At 37.6% G+C, this 23,160-nt stretch overlaps 3 protein-coding genes across 4 annotated transcripts; 1 reads left to right on the top strand and 2 right to left on the bottom strand.

Moving 5' to 3' along the window:
• Window positions 1-453: 453 nt before the first annotated feature.
• On the top strand, window positions 454-8,322 carry ube2ib (ubiquitin-conjugating enzyme E2Ib). The gene is made up of 7 exons (XM_059324788.1): window positions 454-610; window positions 2,544-2,622; window positions 2,713-2,796; window positions 3,124-3,196; window positions 5,347-5,456; window positions 5,893-5,972; window positions 7,536-8,322. The coding sequence occupies exons 2-7, from the start codon at window positions 2,557-2,559 to the stop codon at window positions 7,597-7,599; spliced, it is 477 nt and encodes a 158-aa protein (XP_059180771.1). The 5' UTR covers window positions 454-610; window positions 2,544-2,556; the 3' UTR covers window positions 7,600-8,322.
• Window positions 8,314-14,900, bottom strand: LOC131959936 (interleukin-21 receptor). The gene is made up of 8 exons (XM_059325153.1): window positions 14,795-14,900; window positions 13,598-13,733; window positions 13,307-13,503; window positions 13,057-13,214; window positions 10,366-10,543; window positions 10,151-10,253; window positions 9,959-10,037; window positions 8,314-9,156 (listed from the first exon to the last, which is right to left on the bottom strand). The coding sequence occupies exons 1-8, from the start codon at window positions 14,898-14,900 to the stop codon at window positions 8,752-8,754; spliced, it is 1,362 nt and encodes a 453-aa protein (XP_059181136.1). The 3' UTR covers window positions 8,314-8,751.
• Window positions 14,901-16,725: 1,825 nt separating this feature from the next.
• On the bottom strand, window positions 16,726-23,125 carry si:dkey-220f10.4 (tubby protein homolog). Of its 2 annotated transcripts, none has more exons than XM_059324859.1 (13): window positions 22,329-23,125; window positions 21,897-22,115; window positions 20,637-20,796; window positions 20,296-20,526; window positions 19,962-20,087; window positions 19,720-19,878; window positions 19,478-19,638; window positions 19,236-19,397; window positions 19,008-19,120; window positions 17,733-17,847; window positions 17,549-17,647; window positions 17,293-17,464; window positions 16,726-17,164 (listed from the first exon to the last, which is right to left on the bottom strand). In XM_059324859.1, exons 2-13 carry the CDS (start codon window positions 21,936-21,938, stop codon window positions 17,031-17,033), a joined length of 1,674 nt encoding a protein of 557 aa, XP_059180842.1. In that variant the 5' UTR covers window positions 21,939-22,115; window positions 22,329-23,125; the 3' UTR covers window positions 16,726-17,030. The 2 variants fall into 2 exon arrangements, with proteins under 2 accessions (XP_059180842.1, XP_059180841.1); XM_059324858.1 differs by having other exon boundaries at window positions 21,897-21,964.
• Window positions 23,126-23,160: the final 35 nt, after the last annotated feature.

Below are 23,160 nucleotides of genomic sequence, written 5' to 3'. Positions count from 1 at the left end.
CTTTAATCTGGACAAAGATGTCATGTAAGACAAGATGAAAATCCGCCGGTGTTTGCTCAACCTCGCACCTGGATATCATGTTATATGCAATAGGAAAAAAGTTGTATTTAATATAGCTCTAAGCGGTATAAATGAACACACCAGATATTGCTAATCATAAATATAATACGCCTCGCATATTTTCAAAGTGAGTGTTATTTTCAGAACAGGTAAGGTTAGCGAGCGGCACTGCGCATGCGCGATGAGCAACAGCCGCAAAGCCAAGATGCTCTTCACCAGCAACTTAAAGGTAGCACTGTGTGCTATAAACAGGATCAATCAAATGGAAACTAATAAACAAATAACCTCGTAAAATCTTGCGGCTTATTCATAGGCAGTTAAACTCAAAAACACAAACCGTTAAAAGATGAACGCACAGCCTGATCTTCCTATGGGTATTTAAGCGAAGACGGAAGTAAAGGACAGATGACTGTTTCGCTCCGCTGTTCCTTGTCTGTCTTGAGTCGGAGCGGCTGGTTTTTCAGGAGGGAAACTTTACAAGGTTTAACAGGATTGAGCACGATTAATTCATTTCACCTAATTACCAGAGCCAGTGCAGCCATACTGAAAGGTAGGAGCACCCCTCGATTAAGGAACATGCTAATTTTATCGTGTATTATGATATTTTACCCGCTTCAGTTTGCGCCATTTTCGCTAGTTTTGTAATGCACAAATGTGCGCCTTTTAGCTCTGGCGTTCTTTGTCCCTGTTCTTTAATGGGTTTTGATACGGCTATTCCTGGGCAGTATTTCACAACCATGTTTCCTATTCCACAGTAGATAGTATTAAGCGTTAGAAGAAGGGCAGTTATCACTTTCATCCAAATTTGTCCTCAAATCAAGTGCAATTGCGCATTTTTGTGCTGCATCAGGCCGTGTCAGACGCTAACAGCGCCAGCGCCTGTAAGGATACAGCATGATTCTGGCGCACATGAGTTAGCTCATCAAGCTAGCCGGCTAGCTTGCTAATCAAATAGCTTTATGGTCAGTTTGTTGACATTTGCGTTGACAGCAAGTTTACAGTAAAACTCAACGAACATGAAAGAAATTAAACGTTGGGGGGTTTATTTCCCGTGGCTCTAAGTTAAACATTAGGCGCAACCGACATTGGTGTTTTGTAGACATAAAACGGCTAACTTGGCTAGCCCCATTAGCTACCAGACATGTCGGCTCAAACGATACTTTAAAACACATTACTATAAGGAGGATACAGAAGGTGTACCATTACAGTACGGCTTCACTTGGCCATTAGAAATAGTTCAACTCCACTATTTAGTTACTATTAAAGTTAGTTAATGCTTTGTGGGTAGTTTGTAGTCATGGCCGGTGCCGTTTTGTTGCTTTGCCTCGTTTTCATTAACTCCAAAGTATCGTTGTCATAGAGATATAAGACATTCCAACAGACAAAGTATCGTTGCTATAGAGATCCTAAGACATTCCAACAGAGGGTCTTAATTAGAGCCCCTAATTAACTCTGAAGCAGGCTGGACACACTGTGGTGCATGGCAGCCTCTACCAAAAGATAAGTCAGTAAAAGTGAAAGCAGTCACATAATCTTTAACGATTTACAATGTACATGTTGAATATGTAACCAAAATTATATAAAGGGGATTCAACTCATTAAAACACCTTGATTTAGAAATGAGGTGCTAGTTAATTCGCTAGAAATTTGCGTAGGAAGTTCCAATAACTGTACATCCTCATTGGACATCACTACATGGATAATCTCTGGTTTTCAGTTTTTTCCGATACTGTAATGCTACTATTGTACTATACAAAAGCGGGCTGCTCTGCCACAATTGTATTCTCACAAGTGTCTGAAAATCTTCCCACAGACCAAAGTGTTTTGCATTTTGTCTGTCCTAATATATTTCATTTACACTAACGCAAAGTAGAGAAATGCACAGATCCATCCGTGACTTAATATATGATGTAGAGCCCGACAGGCTGATATCAAAGGCCTATCTATCTGTGTATATGCTGTCCAATTTGTGCCATTATGAAAACTTGTTTTTCTCACAATATACAATGCAGAGTATGTTGCGTGGCATGATTTAAAAATGTGTTTGCTCTTAACTTTGTATCGCACTGAACAGTAATGCTTATTTTATTTTTTTTCTCAGTTATAATAGAATTAGATGACAATGTAGTACATTAAAGTTTTGTTTCATTTAAAGTAGCTCTCTGGGTACATTTATAGAGTGGTTCAAATCAGTGCACAAGTAACATAAAAAGGTCTATTTTCATTCAAGCTCAAAAAATGATTGGCCACCATATTGGTTATCAAAGCATTTTCCCCCCTCTGAAATCAGTATCTGCATCGGTCTCAAAAATCCCATATCGGCTGGGCTCTAATATGATTACATTGATGATAATAACATGATCAGTTCAAGTTTTCAAGGTAGTGACCTTAACAAAGTTCAGGACTTGTGAATCCTCACTGCCAAGTCAGACCTATTTGCAGTGGTTTGATATAGTTGACACTTTCTCTCTTTCTCATTGCAGGAGTCCACGAATCATGTCAGGCATTGCATTGAGCCGGCTTGCCCAGGAGCGCAAAGCATGGCGGAAGGACCATCCTTTTGTAAGTAGTGTATTCCTAGATGCAACTGTTCTGGCTCTGTGGTAAACAGTGATATCTTAACGGTTTGCACTCTCATGTTCAACTTTTCAGGGATTTGTTGCTGTACCAACAAAAAATCCAGATGGAACATTGAATCTCATGAATTGGGAATGTGCTATTCCTGGCAAGAAAGGGGTAATGTGTTTTAAAGTCTATTTGCATACAGAACATATTTGAATTTCATAGCAACCAATCCTAAATGGAAAACAGCGAGCTCATAGAACAATGGCATTTGTGTAGCAGGTGCATGGTTTAAACAAATTATATTACATAATACAATTATAGAAGTATGCTTGCATTTCTTACTGTGCCAGCAAAGGTAGTGATACCAACTCGAGTGTCCAGCTGAATTTCGAGGTGTTTTTTTTAATTTTTTTATAATGAATCTGGTATTAATTTGAGTTTACGAGTCATTTCTGACGGAAACTTGTGTGAGTATGAATCTAATCGTTGTCTCTTCAGACTCCGTGGGAAGGAGGCCATTTCAAACTGCGTATGTTGTTCAAGGATGACTATCCTTCTTCACCTCCAAAATGTGAGTTACTGTGTTACTTCTCAGCATGAATACAACTGTTACTGTGATTACTACATGCTTTAGCAGATACTCGTAAAAAATCTATCTGCATTATGCAGTTAGTAGATGGACTATTTTTATAGCAAACACTGCACAGAAAAACAAAACATTTAGAATGTGAAGTCAGGCTGGCATTTTGCATACCAGGCATCATTTTTTATCTTGGCATCATTGTAACCTGGCTTGTTTTCGATGCAAACTGAAAATGTTTGAAAGCACAGTAAGCCTCTATATCGTCCCAACTAATGCGTTAAATCTTAAAACTCTGTGATGCACAAAAAAACTTCCACTCATCCAGTTAGCACTTGGCCAAACTGAATTAAGTATACCGACTCGAGGCACAAATGCACAACAGACTTTAAATTATGTTTTTCAATGTAGACTACAGCAGGCTTGATGTCAGCTGACCAGCCTTCTTTTTTTCCTGCTTCAACACACTTTAAAAGCTTGTAGTAGCTGACCTAAAACCATAAATGTACCCATGTATTGCTGTTGTTAATGTATAATTTGGGTGTTAACTGGCGCTGTCACACGTACATCTTTTACTATTTATTTTATGGCACTGCACACTGTTTGCAAGCAATGATAGCAAGCTGCTAAGACCATGGCCCTAAAGCAAAACCAAATTATGGTTTTATGGTTATAACATTAATTTACCACTATGGTTCACACACAGTGGCCCTCATTCATCAAACGAGCGTACGACAGAAAGTGAGTGTAAAGTGGACGCACGATCATTTCTACACAAGGCTCGGCATTTATCAATTTGGACGTGAGCGGAGGGTACGATCAGATCTCAGTCTGCTCTCAGCTCGTGTACGCAAATTTGAGTCAGCGTGAAGTCCACACGTCCGAGTCGGAGAATTGATCCTAGTCTATTGTATCGATGCCTGGAGCTGATCAAACTCTGGTGTTTTGTTTTTAAATGGTGACAAACCAAAGCAAGTTTAGGCTACATCATTTATCATTAAAACATAATTTAAAATAAATACACCCTGCGACAGTGAAATTTTTTTAAACAGAATACTAGCCGTGGCTATTAAATGTTGTTGTCTTCTGCTATTAAATGTTTACCGTTATCCGACTCGGACACCGGAGCGTCAGCGTCTCCTTCACCACCGGTTATGCCCGAATAGAAACATTTCCAATCAGCGCTGCCACACCCACCTCTGACTGGGACAGAATTATTACTAAATGTAAAGAAGTGAATAATATATCTCCATAATGATAACAATATGTCGATATTATATAGGCTATTAGGCTTTATATATCACGATGTATAAATGAAATATTCCAAATTATCTGGAGTTGAATGCTGACAGCGGCACTGATTTCCTTCCTTTTCACTTTTTATGACAAAACCAGTTTGTTGTGTTGCAGCTGTTGGACGTCAGCGTTTCACTTTCTGCCTCTGAGAAATTCCTCTTCTTTTGGGATTAAAACTTACTTTAAACTTTGTTTACCTCCTGGCTGCAACTAATAAGCTGTGAAAACTTTTAAGTCTGTACTCCAAATGTAAAATATTCACCGAACTTGTTGAGTTCATAAACCTCCGTCGCTGCTTATTTCTGTAATGTCTATTTCGCTCCTGTTATTTGTAACGGTGCTAATAAAGCTGACTTCAGGGGGGAAAAAATCCTCTTTTTGGCTGTATTGCGCCCTTCAGTGTTGTAAACTCTGCAGGCGAGCCATCTGAATCAGGTATATATTAGGGTGTGGTATTTAAATGACGCTTGTTTCAAGCCGCCACATTTATCAACAGCCGATCATTCTCGCGATGTGTTTTGCGAGATACGATCGTTTGATAAATCACACGTGGACCCTGTCGTAACACGAAATATACGCTCAGATCTACGCTCGTTTCTACGATCATTTGATAAATGAGGGCCAGTATTTCTAAAATCCAGCAACAGGGATGGTGTTGTCTGAATGTCACATTAAAATAACATTAGGCCATTGCTTGTGTGACCAACAAAAGTTGCAGCCTTTAGTGGAACAGTTCAGTCAGTGATACTGTGAGCTTTGTGACATTTGTGGAATTTGTTCATCTTGTCTGACATTTGTAATGGATCTGAAATATAAGTACACTTAACATTTTCTTTTGTTTTCAGGTAAATTTGAGCCTCCACTCTTTCACCCAAACGTGTATCCATCAGGCACAGTATGCCTATCTATTCTAGAGGAGGACAAGGACTGGAGACCAGCCATCACAATAAAGCAGGTTTGGATTGCCAAGCATACATTTTTTTTTTCTTCATTGGTTCCATACTGCATGTCTAAATTTAAATCTGGAAATATATTTTAAATCTGTTTGCGGGGGGGATAAAAGCTTATAAAAATGATTTAGTTTCTCTAATAATGTGGCTATCTCCAGTTATATCAGGAATGTAAAGGACTGGATCTCTTATATTGAAGTTGATATTGAAATATATAAAATAGAACATCGTTTTTAATTTGGCCAGCTTATCAGTCATTTTTTGACTGCTTTAAAGATAAGGGGCACGTTTGAGTCATTCTGTGAGTTGTAAACGGAAATTAAAGGTTCAAGCAAGTGACCTAGAACTTTAGTGACGAACAAATAATATATGCAACTTGTAAAACAAATAAATTAAAAAGCTTTTTAAGCAATTTTAATCATTGTTTTATTTTTCTCACAGATCTTATTAGGTATCCAGGAACTCCTAAACGAACCAAATATCCAGGATCCAGCCCAAGCAGAGGCTTACACAATCTACTGGTGAGTGACACTGGATTTCATCTTTTCAGATGTGACACTGAAATGTGAATAATAGATGATTTGCAAAGTGGCATGCATGTCTAAAAAGGGCTACAAAATTAATAAGTCAATTATTGAGCTTGTGTACATTTTGCCAAAATCAGTTTCCAGATTAAGCTGGCTGAGTTTGCATGCACTGTATTACCATATACAGCACAATATTAATGGAATAGGAATGGGTGACTTTACTGTAATGCATCAGTAACGTCAACTCAGTGCCTCAAACAGATCAAGCTCATGACAAATGAAATGGTTGTTTTAGTGCAAGTCAGGAGAGTGACTTTGTAAAAGTTTCTATACTAAAAGCAACACTGCAGAACACACAGCTCTCCCTCAGCCGTGTGGTGCAAGTTCACACACCAACACTCATTAATGCACCCTCCACTGCCAGAGAGCGTCTTGGCAGGGCTGGGGCTACGGGCTTCTTCAAAATCTTAAAACATACACTTTAAGAGGTAGTCTGTGTGTGCATACAAGAGATCTGCATGTCTTCTGCCTGAATGAATACAAAATTTTTCATGTTTTATTTAATTCCACAAGGAAGTTTTACAGCCCAGTTTTATGTGTTCACACCAAACTGAAGGTGACAATATTGCATGGCATGATTATATACAAACATGCAAAGAACCAAATATGCCCTTGGCGATTCATGTTATGAGAGTTGAAATTTCTAAATATGAGCAAGAAACGTTCTGTTGAGCATACTTCTGATCAATCCGAACTACGTTAACAAATCTCAAGCATTTTAAAAGTTGCTTGTAGTCCTGTGGACAGACCCGACAACCCATCAAGCATCAACATTTGATTTTTGACAACTGGAACTGCGGCTCACCAGAGAGCCGCATCTGAGGTGAACATGGGTAGTTGGTTTCCTCCCAAGGGCTTTTAACTGGGCACTGCTCAGCCCCCCCAAGTATAACTGCAAGCGGCAGACATCTAGACGCAGTTCCTGGAGAAGGTGAAAGGCCTGTGCGCCTCCAGATGATGATGAAGATGAACCCAGACAGGACATTGCTTGGTTTTCAGATGTATGTGGGATTTCCGGAACGGGTACAAGGCAGCAGCAGTAGTAGTGGACACTGGCGTCTCTTGTGCGATTAACGTGAATCACAACAAATGATCCTTCGGTCAAACTGCAACATTCGCTTCTGGTTTAGTGTGAACACAGCATTAGTTTGTTACATGTATATTTAAAATTAAAAAATAAAAACTGCTTGATCCATAAGATGTTTTTTAACTTGTGTGTACAAGACAATTGGCACATAGAATATTAAGATGGTGATGTTTCAGAGGACCTAATTAAATACCTGTCGGGCATACCGCAGGTGTTTTTTTTAATTTTTTGTTATCTTTACAACCTGACTAATAAATGTGAAAGCTCTAGGTGGATTACTGTATTTTCAACTTTTGTCTTAATGGTCAAAATATGATTACATTTTTGTGAGGGTTTGGAAATGGCTATTCTTTCTGATTTTGAAAGCGATCACAGCACCATGATAACTGCTATTTCTAACCTCTTTCCAGCCAAAACAGAGTAGAATATGAAAAAAGAGTTCGAGCACAAGCCAAAAAATTCTCCCCCTCGTAAGGGCGAAGACTTGCTCCACTGTGGCAGAAGGAATGGGTTTAACAAGAATCACCTCCCCGCTCAGTCTCTCAATGAATGTGCGCCTCTCACACCAGGACTTGCTTAAAGACTTCTATTTAAACTCCACACATTCTGTGCCATCCGACCTATCATTTTTTTTGTTCTTAATTGCCAGTTGGCGCATAATGCTGGGAGGGAACGGGTGCTTCAGCACCGTGGTCATTTCTTTTTAAACATTAATTGTCTTATGTGGTGCAAGGGACACAGCTCGGTACCAGTTTCATCAACTCCATGCAAGCTGGCTGTCATCAATGTTCAAGGAAGAAAATGTCTTTTTGTTTTATATTGCTCTTTCACAGGGTCTATTCCTTTATGTTTCCCCCTTTATTTTCCATAAATTTAATGTAAAATTAGCTTATTTCATTGTCAGTATTTCAACTGCTGTATAATGAATGGCACTTTTATACTGTTGTATCTCACTAGTGTCTCTAGATGGCTCTGTCTAATTCTCTTTCCCAGGTTTTCTATTCAGCATGCTGTAATATATGATAGAATCTGCTGCCTTGGCTGTCTTTTTGTTATTCAGAGTGTTTGCTATGAAATAAATAAAAATGGCCATGATGACTGAGGCAGGTAGGCTTACTTCTGTATCAGACTTTAAGGTTATATGGTGCTTTGTTCATGTATGTGTTGGCGTAAATAAAACTTTCTACAAAATTTTAACATTTTCTTTATTAAGTGAGTAAAATATAAGAAAGTTGAGCTTGACCTTGAAGGCTTTCAGCGACAAAGCACAGCTATTCACCCATAAAAATGCCTAAATTAATTTATTTTGATTCTACAAACTATTTACAGTTCTACACAACTACTCATTCGATGCAATTAAAAGGTAACAGTTACAATTTGAAATCTGCATAATGCTGGCAAAAACATTTTACAAATGACTACATGCAAAGTGGACATATCTACTGTGAAAACTGGCTAAAATAATTTATATTATTTTTCAGCTTGAAGCAAGTGTTTTTGAACCTTTCCCTGTATATATGTGTGTACTTGAACTTTTAGATCCAACATTATCTAAAGTTCAACTTCACACTATTTTACTCTATTTACTACACAAATATTAGCTTATGCATCAATGGTGGCCTTCACTCAGATGATCCCTGTTGGGCAGAACTTTGTTGGACTCCCAGGGTGCTCTGCTGTGATGGGACTACTCTGCTGGAAGGCGCTCAGGGTACAGTATTCATTAAAGTACCAGGGAGTGTCCCTCTCCAGCCAGCACCCTGAGTCTCCTTCAGTAGGGCTCCCCGGCTGTGAGCTCTCCGGAGATGACAGCGGAGCCATGGTGATCACTGCGTACGGGATGCCCAGCAGGGACTCATCACAGCCCAGGTCACTGATGTTGCTGTAGGTGTTGCCCTCCATGAGCTGGCGGCGACACTGGAGCTGATGCTCTTCTTCCTCGACAACTGCGCACTTGGTTAGCGTATCGATTTGCAGCGTTTCCTCTGCCTTCAGCATGTCTGCTGTGTTTTCTTGCGTGATCACCCAGCTCTGTAATCAGTCATATTTAGGGACAGTCACATGAATTAATTGTCACTATTTTATGTGACAAGTCGACATGGAGCGATTAAAAAAATATGATTATTATAGCCAAAATAATTGCAATTCATTATATCCCAATAATCATCATAATATCCTCTAGAAGAACTCATAAAATGGCACTAACACATTACATGCACTGTGTTACAAATATTGTTTAGTAAACATTCTCTAATCTTAAACAAAAAGGATATTCAACATTTAACTCTTGAAGTGAGGGTTTTCCGGAGGAAGTTGTACATCATCTTGTCACTAGTGACAAAATCAGTGGTGGAAGAAGTTTTCAGATCATTTTTAAGTAAAAGTACTAATACCACACTGTTAATAAAAGTCCTGCATTCAAAACTTCAGTTAAAGTACAAAAGTGTGCAGAATAGCGCCACTGAGATTGTTATATATATTTGAAATATTTTATTAGGTTATTTGTTTTGATGCATTTATGTGAGCAGTGTTTTAATTTTATAAAGATATGGCATTTTAACTAAATATACTGTTGTGAGGTTTCATTTAATAAATATCTAATTACTTTAAATTGATGTTTTTTATGTTAAATGTTGACTTCAAAAGGAACTGAAGCTGTCAGCTAAATGTAGTGGAGTAAAAAGTACAATATTTGCCTGAAAATATGAAGTAGAAGTATAAAGTTACATGAGATGAAAGTCCTCAAAGTATAAATACCTGAAAATTGTACTTAAGTGCATTAGTTGAGTATATGTACTCAGTTACATTCCAGCACTGGACAAAATAAGCTTACCCTGAAATCTCCCTGGCAGTCACTGTACAGGGTGTGGAAATATGGTTCTGGAGTTGGGATAAAGGCACTCTGCTTCCACCTGTAAGTGTTAGGAATATGAAGAAAACATTGATTGTTATTGGTTTTAAGAAGTTACACTTATTATTCTGTGGTTTGGTATACAAGGGGTCAAAAACTTTAGGAGCATCTTACTTTTTTACTGGAGTGTAGCAGAAAAGTAAGGCAAATGGCACCATCACACATAAGGAGATAAGCACCTTAACCAGTCCAGAAACAAATGTGTTTGGTGGGAGATCTGTATACATGCAGTAGGAAAAAATACAGCAAAATTTAAGGCCTAGCTGCAAATGGGAATTTCTTCCTCTGGTATAAAGAAGCTCTCCATAAAGTTTAAATCAGGGACTCACCGTTCTCAGTCAACTCGGTCTTGCAGTAAACCTCAGAGGACCAGTCGCTCCACAGTCCCATGTAATACGCCTGATTAGGACTTGAACGCACTCTGGCAGCGTACTCCGTCCCCGGCTCAAAGTTCTCATCAGCCACAGAATAACTCATGTTGTTGGTGTTAATTACATGTGATAACACCTGAAATAAATAAATATGGCAGTGTGTCATCAAACTTTGTAAAAAAAAAAAAAAAAAAAAAGAGAGAGAGAGAAATTTCCTGTATGGAGGTCCATTAGTGCTCAAAAAACAAATCTTTTTTTGTTTGCTGACAATCTTCTTCAATCTACAGCTTCTCAGTTGCTTTACCAATTTTAATTTAGACTGTCCGAAGTCTTGGGTTTCAGTCCTTTCTATCATGGAACAAATTCTGTTGTGATAATGGCTCAGCGCTCTGACTCCCAGCAGCCCCAAAAGAATGAATGATCTTTATTTTTGGCTATATACAATATTCACACATTTTTTTAAATTCAAACCCAAAAAGAAGGAATAGGCTGAAACATGGCTTTTTTAAAGAAAAACACAGAATATCAGCAATAGAAAGGAAAAATAAACAACTACATTATAGCCTAACTCATAATTCATAATCCTTGAGTGTCTTACATGTAATCAATTTACATTATAATCGTGATTTTTATTTATATATATATATATATATATATATATATATATAAATAAAAATCACGATTATAATGTAAATTGATTACACCACAGAATAATAAGTGTAACTTAAAAAAGTAAGATGCTCCTAAAGTTATTTTACATTTTAGTTCTTCAAAATGTATTTGGTGTCATTTGATTTTTGGTCATTGATTGAATGTGTTATTTTTGTTTTTATTTTATTTCTTGAGAAATTGCATTATTTAAGTACACTATCATTATTACCTTAAGGGGGTGGGCAATTATTTAAATTTTGTTTTTAATTACAATTTTGGCTTCCAACTATTTTGAAAACAAGATAAAAACGATTATTGTATTCCTTTTCAGCAGTAGGCTTTTGCCAGTTTTGTGTTCAAGTGGAATATGTTGAATGTATATGTTTAGGAGTTTTCAGTAGGATGTGGCAGTGCAGCAAAATATACCTGACATTAGTTATTCAGATTAAATATTTTTTTGTATTAGTTTTTTCCCCCGGTTTAATTTAAGTCACTTTAAATATAATTAAACTGAAAAAAGGCATACAAAATAAAGGCATATACATTATATTAATGCATGATGTTTCCCGGGTCAATGAGTAACCATGTTAAATAATCGTGATCACATTATTGGCAAAAAAAAGTCGGGAGTATGTTTTTTTCCTATAATTGAGCAGCCCTAATACTTAAACTTGAGTCTACTAAACATATATGGATATATTTTCAACATATATGTTGAATATATGTTTAGAAGTTTTCAGTAGGATGTGGCAGTTCAGTAAAATATATTGAGTTACTTATTTAACCCTTGTGTAGTCCTCCCGTCGACCATGCAATTTTAGTCCTCGGGGTCAAAAAGGACCCTGTGACATTAGACTGGTTTTGGGACATGCAGAAAAAATAATTAACAACTTTTTTCACCTTTTTAGGCAACTCAAGACCAACACATTGATATATAATTTTCATATATTTTTTATTATTATTGCTCAATTTTAGTCAAATATACAAAATTAGGCCTCATTTTAAGTGAAAAAAGTAATAAAACCTGAATATTTTTTTCAATAGTAATAGTGGGGGGGGAAATCGATGGGAATGTACAGAGTGGGATGTCAACTTTTAGTGAAACTTATGTTTGAAAGCATTGTATATTTTTAGATGACAGCAAAAAAAAGTTGAAGAAAATCACACCTGTGGTCGTTGCGGGTCAAAAGGACCCTAGGACCACAGGAGGGTTAAGATGTAGGCTAATGGGTTTTTGTAATTTTTGTATATATATATTTTTTATTTTTTTATTTGTTTTTCAGTTTCTAATTTAAATTTAAAGTAAATTAGATTGATGCATGATGTTTCCAGGGTCACTGAGTAATCTCGGCCAATATCGGCCAAAATAGTTGTGATTAGGATTTTTGCCATAATTGAGCAATTAATCTTGAGTCTTTTTTTATAGAGGGTTCCTCTGTCAAATCTAGTGTTAAAAGCTTCAATATTGTGATGTACTCGTGGAATATTATATAAGGTCACAACAGTAAACTGTGTCCACTCTAACTGTGCTTACTGGGACAGCCATTATCATGTTCTCAGTTCTCATGTAAACCTGTCAGAAAGTGAGCGACCCGTGGGTCAAATAAAGTCACAGTTCCTTTTCACCCACAGACCGTCGACACACTGAGCTGACGGCCACAGTGGCCAATAATAAAGTCGCTGTAGTAGTTTCTCATTTCAAATACTTCTCTTGGCAGCTCAGTACTGACTTCGCAGAAAGTAAAGTTACTGTAAGATCTCTGAAATGTGTGGAATTATTGACAGTTTACCTAATAAAACAAAAAAACAATTAAGTATATTTTTACTCTTTTTTTTTTTCCAATGAAGTCTTAACGTCAAATCACATATTTGAACATGTCTCTGTTGTATTCTTTTATGTACTATTTTAAATTTTACAAGTTCATTTATCATTATTGTGCTATTCTCTCATTCCCACCAGCTACGAGCTCCCCTTTCTTGTTTCTCATTGAATCTCACGTTATGTTTGTCTCCTCTTTTGTAGTAATAGAGCTGATACTTGATGTTGTCGGTCAGACCGGTGAAATGTTCGTATTGTTCATAGGTACTCCTCCAGGTGAAGTGGCATTGGCTTGAGTTGTGGCTGACTGTGAGGCAGCACGGTGGGTTCAGTTTAACTAAAGAGAGGACACAGTGAAGACAAATGTACACACAAGGCAGGTTTTTAAACAGGCAGAAACTTGTATTTTTTTGTGTGAGTGTTCCTTACTGTTTTCCTCTGGCTCATATTCGTCCTCCAGCTCCACACAGTTTTTAGATCCATTTTGGTTGTGGCAAAGTGAGATATTAAAAATATCTGAATCCGAGAAGATGTCTGAATAATAGTCATCAGGCATTGGATCAGCTATGGTAACGGAGCAGAAGTAATCCTTGTTGTTTTTTGTCAGATTACAAACAAACTTCTCCCTGCACAGTGCAGCAATGAAACACAACATCATTATCACATTTACATTATTTATAAGAGCCAGTAAAAACAATTTCAAATTTAAAAAATCCTCACTTTAGTTCATGTATTTCTTCAAAAGTGAGCCAGTACGAGCTGCTGCTGTCTGAGCTGGTTTCTGATGGTGGGATGTTCAGCGTGCAGTTGATGGTGAACAGGTAATCGTTCACACAGTGCAGATTGTGGTTCACATCTAAAAAAAAATATACAGGCAGTGTTTTCATTTCATGTGTTTACACTTTGCAACCAAATTTAAGTTAAGGACCCCTTTATTAAGTGAATTGTCCTCTTTGCATTTGAAGGCTTTACCCATTTGTGCCCACAACTACAAGTTTTGTCTTTGGAAGTGTTCTAGCATTATCACAAATCTGTTCAAAATTTGTCAAACCTTTTGGCTGAAATGTGAGTTAAGCGCATGGGATTACTGGTTTTGCGGTATGCTATGATTTTAGATTATATTTTAGGGAAAACAACAATAGTCCTCGACCATTTTTCAATAATCCTGATTTTAACTGTTGATAAGTTGATCTGTTAGATACTTGCCCAAAGTGTAAATATCGAATTTCAAGACTTAAGACCAAGCAGAACAAATGCTGTACTTTTATTTCCCTTTGATATATGCAAAAATGGCTTAATTTCTGAGTTTTTTTCTTCCCTAATACAGTCTAAGAACCTTTGTTGATGACGTAACATTTTAAACAGCAAGCTTTATAGGCTATTGCAAGAAAAAAAAAACTCCTCTACTCACAATATACTGCATACTTAACTGCAGACTTAAAGGATACTCCCTCAATCCCTCAATAAGAAACAACTATGATGACCAGTAACCTTTTTAATGTCTATGTATGCATGTGAGTACTAAAAATGTGAACATATCCTTTAATTAGGTAATGTAAAATTAAGAAGCAGTTCAGCATTTACAATGTCATCTAATACTGCATGTTAAACAAAAAAACTTACATTACAACAATAATAAAAGTAGGCTTTTCCTTTCATAATAAGAAAGCTAAGCAGACTTTTCTGAAGGTCAAAGGTCAAAGAAACCATAGATGAGGTTCAGGTCAGAGTCAGTTAAACAGATAATAAAGCCCCCCGAGCCATTTATTCTAACTTTTAGTGTGTATGTTGTATTACATAAGGTTTTTACAGCATCTTATATGAAAATTTTAGTTATTTATTTGGTTTTACACCCAAACAATATACAAATATGATATTCTATCACATTAAAAAAAAAGACGCTGGCAGAGATCTAACCTGTGATAGGATCCCCGTGCAGACAGACAATGTTGGTAGATGCGAGGAGAAACGTGATGAGTAGCTTCGGCCTCAGCGCAGAGCGACAACCCATCACAGCAGACATCACCTTGGCCCCCCGAGAGGTCTCCTTTAAGTCATGCTGCCACAAAGCGCTCATCAAAACAGTTTTTAATGAAGACTAGGAGAGAGGGAGGTATCAGAGTGTCTTCACACTGATAGCTATCACTCACATGTCTCTGGTGGGAGAGGATGTGCTTTTTTTAAGCGAGCAGTTGTAAAAAGGAAAGTGTGTGAAAGGGGTAAGGCTACAGTCCCACATCACAACCCCACAATCTATCAACATGTACACAGAATTTGGTTTCCTTAATGAAATTGCTTTTTTAATTTAATTTTTAATTACTAAAACCAGTTAAATTACAAATTCAAAAAGGGTCTATAAATATTTTGCCTTTATTTTTTTAACATCCTTCAGGTTTCTTCACTAATGGTAACTGACTGAATACACAAAGCTGGTAGACGTTCATACTGGCACTGTGGCAAGATTAATTTTGATCGATGAGTCGATAAGAACAAAATACTTGCAACAGTGAAAACCCAGTGTATCAGATAACATTAGTTATTGCAATAACTCACTTTTAGTCTTCGTAAGTACTTAAATGCCAAGACTCACTTTCATGCTGAAATGATGACTAAACTTATTTGTTTGTAAAAATATGTATTTTGTTGATTCTATTTCTCAACTGGATCAATATATCAATTATTGTGCAACTAATGGATGTTGTGCAATGTGTAGAGCAGTGACAGATCAGCTGAATCTTGGTCATGTGTTGTGGTGATTTAAAAAAAAAAGATACGTGCTGTGTCTTCCTTTGAGGTTGTCCTACACTAGTAAACACTGTGTCTCTATGTGTTAGGTCGATGATAGTGCATGAGCGAATTTTCAGTAGATCAAGAGGGTATCAGCAAGCTTGAAACTATATGTCACTTCAAGCTTTTTCAGTCTGATGCGAGGTTTTGTTAGTGTGTCACCTTCATCACTCGTTGTTGTTGTAGCAAAGGTTAAAAGTTAAGAAGTCTGCACTCTCAAGGCTCCTTTTTATATATATAACTGGTTTCAAAGAGCCACAGGAAACAAGTAAACTGCATGCAACCACGCAGACATATCATCATGTCAATGTGATAACAGAGGTTTCAGTTTAATTTTGGTTTTTGCTATCCAAAATATCTATGCATTTCTGATCACTTAACTCCACCACAGAGCAAAAAGGAGGCCTATTTTTATTTGTTCAAGCCTTATGACCCCCTCATGTGAAGCAGTGTGAAACGTGCTCGAGATCAGCAATGAAGCTCCCGTGAGACAGCCTTTATATTGTGCAAGAGCAGAAAGCGTGATACGATTCAGCTCTATCTTCAACTTCAACTTGTTGCAGTTCTGCCATATCTGATATGAGGAGGGGTTTTTTTTCAGTTTTTTAGGACTTAGATAAGAGTGTTTCCTTGATAAAGACACTAAATATGATATGAAACCGTTCTTGATGTTACTTTTGGTTTAAAATGACCTGATGAAGATCTGAGGGGGACTTGTGGTTGCAAAAAGTTACAAAGTTAAAAACCTACTAGTTGTAATATTAAAATTCACCCAGTTCACAGTTTGAAACAAAAAACATGTATGCATGCGAGTACTAAAAATGTGAACAAATCCTTTAACTAGTTAATGTAAAGTTAAGAAGCAGTTCAGCATTTATAATGTCATCTAATACTGCATTTAAAACAAAAACTACATTACTACAATAATAAGAAAGCTAAGCAGACTCTTTGACCCTGAAGGTCAATGGTCAAATAATCCATAGATGAGGTTCAGGTCAGAGTCAGTTAAACGGGTAACAAAGCCCCCAAGCCAAAAAAAACCATTCATAGACATGTAAACCTTAAGCTATTATCATTTAATATTTCACTGGTGGTATTTACACAGCTGTCCTCAATATTGTAACTGCATGAGTCATTTAATTAGCTGGCAAATATAAAAAGAAGGACCATTAAATTAACTTATTCCACTTTCCACAAATAAAATCGGCTGTAAAATAATACTGGATCTATACAACACTTCTACTCTGAAGGCTAAGTCTGTGGCATGTTTTCCATTAGTTTATACAAAGTGCTACCATGCACTAGGATACAAAATATGAAAAATAAAAATGTACATTTCCAAACACTTTAGGCACATCTGCATGGGTCACTCACAGGCCAGTTTACCATCAAAGGACGACAGGGTGATGGCAAAGGCTTGCAGGGCACACATAGGGAAACTGTAATCCATGGAGAAGACGTCCTCCGCGACACGGCCAAACTGCATCACTATGTAATCCTCTGGAAGAGACAGCAGCAGGGGGCAGAAAGAGAGACGACAGATGACGGTGAACTTAGGAATAAAGACAAGACAGCCATTTTCCTTGTGGTTGATGATGGAAGAAGAAGAAAAAGAAGTCCCATCTTACCGTTGTCAGGGTGGATGATCTGGAAGTTCTTGACGGACGCCTGGGTGACACGGCCGTGGAAGTTAAGCACATAAGACTGAGTCTGTTCGTTCCAGCTCGGGGACTTGTTCACCAGTGTGACCAGTTTGTCCGTGCTGTTATTCGCATGGCGGACAAGTAGAGTCTCAGCTTCCTATAATAAGATAACATATCAGTTCCTTTGACTTCACACTTCATCTGCATTATCACAAGTTTTAAAGGGATTTCTTTAACGTACACTTTTGGGACGGATGGACACTCTGTCATCGCTCTCCAACATGCCAGGGATGATCACTGTCATTTTCCTCGGACCCTTAAACCCCAGCACATTCGTCTCCTGGAACATGATAACCAGTCGTATTACAGCTTTTATCTCTTCGTATGCTTTGTTAAAGAGTGTATAGAGTTACGTTTTGACTCACATAGCAAATTGCTGCCAGCTCTTGCCGCACTGATTCACACTCTTTGACGTAGGGCTTTTTGTCAGGGTTCTCACCTCCATCATAGACTGTGAACTTTGTACCCAGAACATTGGACCTGAAACAAATTAGTCTGATTAGATGCATGATCTGAAATCCTCTAGACAGAATGTCAACTTTGCCAAGATGATGCTTGTTTTTGATGTATCACAAATACATTTCAAATCAAAGTCTTGTTTTATTCTTGACGCATCTGTGAGACTCTTGTGTCCGCAAAGCCTAATTGATGTCACACCATCAGACACATCCTTTCTTGGGGGTCCCTTGTGGTGAGTTTGTGTTCATCTGACATGTTCTAACTAGTTGGATGGGTGGATTCTTCTCTGAAACCCTGCAGTAGACGTTAGTTTTTGATACGGTCCCGCACAGTTTGGGAGAGATGCTGGTTTTCCGCAAGGAGAAACTCGCATGGAGTATCAAAGATCCAAACATTTGGATTGATCAAAACCATCGTGAGTTAACATAAATGGTAATAGATTGCACATTTCTAGTCTTAGCGACCACTCAAAGCGCTTTAACACTACAGACAGTGTTAAATTCACCCATTCATTCTGGTAGCCAACGCTACCCTGCATCATGCCGCCTGCCACCATCAGGAATTTGTTCACTGATGGTCTGTAGTGTTAAAGTGCTTTGAGTGGTCACTAAGACTAGAAAAGCACTGTACAAGTACAGTCCAATTACCACTTATGTTAACTTAGTACAAAAGTTAATATAAAGTCATGTTGATTTTTGGTTTCACATTGGACCCGAACCTCCTCCCAGAAATGCTTTCCGCACCGTCATGAGCTTACGTGGAATCACTAACACAGCAAATTTTGGGGTTCAGCATCTTACCCAGGGATACTACGTGATAGCCACGGTCAGGGATCGAACCACCGACCTTCCAATCAGTGGAAGTAACAGAGCCTCCCAAAACAACATACTTATTTTAACCAAAACTTGACTTTTTCAACTCACGTTAACAGATATTTATGACTGCGACTGTAATCTGGGAGAAAAAACACATTTGGAACAAAGCCATCATTAATGTTATTAGTAACACAAGTGCTTTTCCTGCAAGTCAGAATACAAAACTCTTGCAACCCTTGTTTCACATAATGACTGGTTCTTGAATATTGTCTAAATGGGTTTTGAAACGGTTTTAAGATATCAGAGAATTCACTGGTAAGTAATCAGACGACAGACTTTCACAAGGTAGGAATAAAAGAGTTGTACCTAAGTTTTCCAATGTAGCAGTTTGTATCTCTGGACAGATTTGTGGGGTCAGTGGAGATGAGATAGTTGGATGTTTTGCACTTCTTCCTTTTTCTGCCAGCCATTAGAAACACCTTGGTAATGGCACAATGAAACACACATTTTAAGAACAAACAATGAAGAGACCTTAAAACTAAAATCCACCAAAGAGTCACAGTGTTTGGGTTCAAAGTGTGCTAAAGTGCCGACCCTCTTGCCGTCCTCCTTCTCCATGTGGAGGTAGTAAGTCGGGTAAATGCCCTTCTCCATGCCTCTCCTGTCCCTGGTGACTCTACACTGGACCGTCACATCTCTGCGAGCTGGACGCAGCGCAAACTTCTCCAGGTCCTCCACTGACATCGGAGATGTTGCCTGAAATGAGAGAGTGAGTACATACTCGCCTAATTTGCTTTTGACAACACACTAATCAGTTCCTCCTTGTAATGCCTCACTCTTTCATTAGATTCACTGCCCGAGGACGAGCTCTTCCTGTAGTTGGAGTTAAGGGAAGCCAGACTCTGCGTAGTTTTCTCTGCTTTCTTTGTCTTTTTTTCCTTTTTCTCCTTTTCCTGGATATCCTCGTCTTTGCTCTCTTCACTTATTTGGCACCTGGCTGTAGAGACACAAATGTATTGTTTACAATGGCTTTACAGTATTTTCATCATAAAATGCACAGGGCCAGATTATTGCTCACATGTGTCAAGTTGTTTTTTCCTCTTAGGCGTTTGAGGGACAGGCTTCTTGGACACGTCTTCCACTTCTTCATCACTTTCCTCACGTTTAGTCTTTTTTGGACTTTTGACCTCTACCACTGACTCTGCCTCCTGGGTTGAAGCCTCCTGCAAGTGTTTCTCTGCGAAAGAGGAGACACTTAAATTCTCTCAAAGAAATATAGAACATTACGCAGTACTGATATTTTATATTTTATATTTATACTTTTACGCTCTTGTTTGGTTGTCTTGTTTGTCTTCTCTGGGTCTTCAGATTCTTTCACTTTGTCTTTCTTCTTTGTTTTTTTCTCCTTTTTCTCCATCTCTTTCTCATCATTGTTTTGTTCTGTCTCTGATGGAAAGCAAAGCAGCGAGTTGCTGATAAATCACTTATTAAAGCAAAGTGTTTCATAGCTTTACATGTGCATGCATGAAAACACAGAACCTGTCTCAGACCATTGTGCATGTACATAATTTGTACTTTAACTTTGCAGGCAAGCAGTTTTTGTGTGCACACACAAATGAATCACATCACAATAAAAATATGCTTTGAATCTTACGTTTGGCTTTTTCTTTTTTCCCTTCTTTCTTCTTTGTCTTTTTCCCCTCCGTCTGAACATCGATCTCCACTTCACACTTCACTTCAGGCTCTTTGTCAATCTCCAGGTTCATTTTCTTGGGAGTACCAGGATTCTCTGAAGGCATCTCATTTAAAGTCATGCTTGCTGTAATTTCGCATTCACCCAATGTGATCTCATCCAATGGGTTATCATGGGCATGTTCAACTTGATCTCCAGACAAAACAAACAAAAACTTGCATTTAATATAATTTAAAGGACTGGAATCTGATTTTCTATAGAGATTAGTGCTACGTAGAATAATACATTACTGTAATATTTACCGGTCAGGGAAGTGCTGCTCGGGGATTGGCTGATCAACAGAGGTGTTTCATCAGAGCGGGCAGTTTTGTGCTTTCGATTCTTTTGGCGAGCATCCCGATTGGCTACCACCATTTGAGAATCAGCCCTCTTCTTTTGCTGCTTCTTCATCAAAAGGGTTCGCTGTGGAAGAATTGAGTAATATTCAAACTGTCTACAGGGAAAATAGAGCTTCTTACAGTGATGTCTTAATGTACAGTTTTGAGATGTGTGATCTCACTTTCAGAACTGTTAAGTACTCATAACTGTCTTTTACAGTTAGTGTTTTTTCAATGTAAACATGTTCTAATTGAAACACAAAAATACTAGGTAAAAAGTGTCCACTTTGTTCCTTATTTGACATTTGAAGGTTCTACTGCCTTTTTAGCACATATGATGACAACTAAGGTCATCAGACTGTAAACTTAACACCGTTTAAGTGTCAGATCTGCTCGTAGAATTTGCACGTCCAAAAAATTTTCTAATTAAAAAAATGCACTTTGTTTCTTTTTTTTAGTTTTTCTAAAGTGGCATAATAGGATAGCTATATTTCAACCTTGTTTGTGATAATATGATAATAATAAACTTAGAGCCACGTTCTTTGTTCAGAATGATAACATTATATTCTATTATTCAAGCAAGAAAAGAACCAGTTAAGCGTTTTAAATGTTATCTGAGATACATTACATGCAATTTAACGTGTATTGGTTGTAGTATTTTATTATCTTCAAATTGCCCTTTGTAACTCTTTAGCTTTAAAATGCATCATTGTAACTGCTATTAGTTATTATTAGTACTTTTTCCCCCACTGATTATCTGCTGATCATTATCGTATTTTTATAGTTTTCCACTGGATACAAGCCAGTAGCTCACATACTTAGCTCCAAACAGCAGGTGTTTGTGACACAGGTAGCCATGACCTCATGACACTCAACAAAGCTTTATTTATTTGCAAAGGTCTACTTCAGTTTTTACCTGTTGCCACTTAATTAAACAATGAGTAATGTGTCAGTCTTAACTCCAATATCAGCATGGGCTATGATATTATATGTATTCTATATAAGCTATGTATTTTTGATGAAGAGAGACAACTAAGAAATCCACTCTTTCAACTTAAAAGTATCTCTTTGTAAGTAATTTAAAGTGTATTTTAGCTCTTGTAGCAGTTAAATAAACAAATATCAGGACTATTGTACGTGTAGGCTAAATTACATCAAATACTTGAATGATACTCAATGCTTTACCTGGTTGTCCAGCTTCTGTTGTCGTATGTCAGGGTCCTCCATGTCTGAATAAAACAGGCTACTCACTGCTAATTAAAATCAGTAGATAATTAAGGATACTTAATTAAAAACAACAGATGAAATCCAGCATCAGGGTGAGAAGTGGTTCAAAATAAAAGAGCAATTAAATATGGACACGGGTTGATTGTGGCACCCTGCTCCATCTGACAGTCTGTCCACCTGCATGTAGCAGAAGGCAAAGTGGATTAAAAGGGGATAATGTTCTTAAACTGCACTGCACAGCTCGGCCAGTATGGACAAGCAGTCTCGGGGGCAAAGTAGGTTTTCCATGATTGCTTTTCTGGAGATGCTAAGGCCTAATGTTACAGCTGAGACAAGAGAAACAGGAAGGTGATGTCCTGCTCCTGTCATTCAGCAGTCTGCATCACTTACCCAGCCGTAAACACTCAAACACGGAAGCCGCAGTCATCACCACAAAGTGCCCAAAAAGCTTCCGACTGCCTCAATGCGGTGTACTGTAACACAACGTGCCACATTTAAATCATCTAGAACATCTCAGAAAACATAAAACAACAAAAAAGAGACTATTAGCGGGACACTCCTACAGGTTAACCTCGTTGCCTGGACACTGCTTCCATGCAGCAGCGAAATTAAAAAGAGAACTCTTTCATCATAAAATTACACCTTTCGTGTCTTTGTTTTGATATTCATCGCAGTTTCATAACGTTTTGCTTCACTGAGCCACTGCAGGACAGATTTTTAGCCTTTTTATTACCTATCCCACCAGCTACAACTCTACAACTAGTCACAGATAAGACGTTTATTTGGTTGCAGTAGTGGTGGAGAAAGTATTCAAATACCTTACTTAAATAAAAAATACTAACACCACTGTCTGAAAAACCCCACTACAAGTAAAAGTCCTGCATTCAAAACTTTCCTTAGTAAAAGTACAAAAGTATCACTATCAAAATGTACTTAAAACTATCAAAAGTAAAAGTACTCGTTATGCAGAACGACCCCATTCAGATTGTTTTATATATTCTAAATATAGTATACTGTATTATTATCTTTTGATGCATTGATGTAAGCAGCATTTTACTTATTTAGTTGTCCACGTAGGTGTCCAGGCTATATTATTCTACTATACACCCCAAGGGTCACTTTATTGCGTAAATGTTTGTAAAAAGAAAAATAATAATAAAAAAAAAATATGCGTCTTAGCTCTTTCAGATATAATATAATATAATATTTTATCAGTATTTTC

This window comes from Centropristis striata, chromosome 21 (genome assembly GCF_030273125.1).
Source record: "Centropristis striata isolate RG_2023a ecotype Rhode Island chromosome 21, C.striata_1.0, whole genome shotgun sequence".
NCBI classification, from domain to species: domain Eukaryota; kingdom Metazoa; phylum Chordata; class Actinopteri; order Perciformes; family Serranidae; genus Centropristis; species Centropristis striata.
Note: the sequence above shows the minus strand (reverse complement) of the source record. Positions and strands in the feature narration are given on the sequence as shown.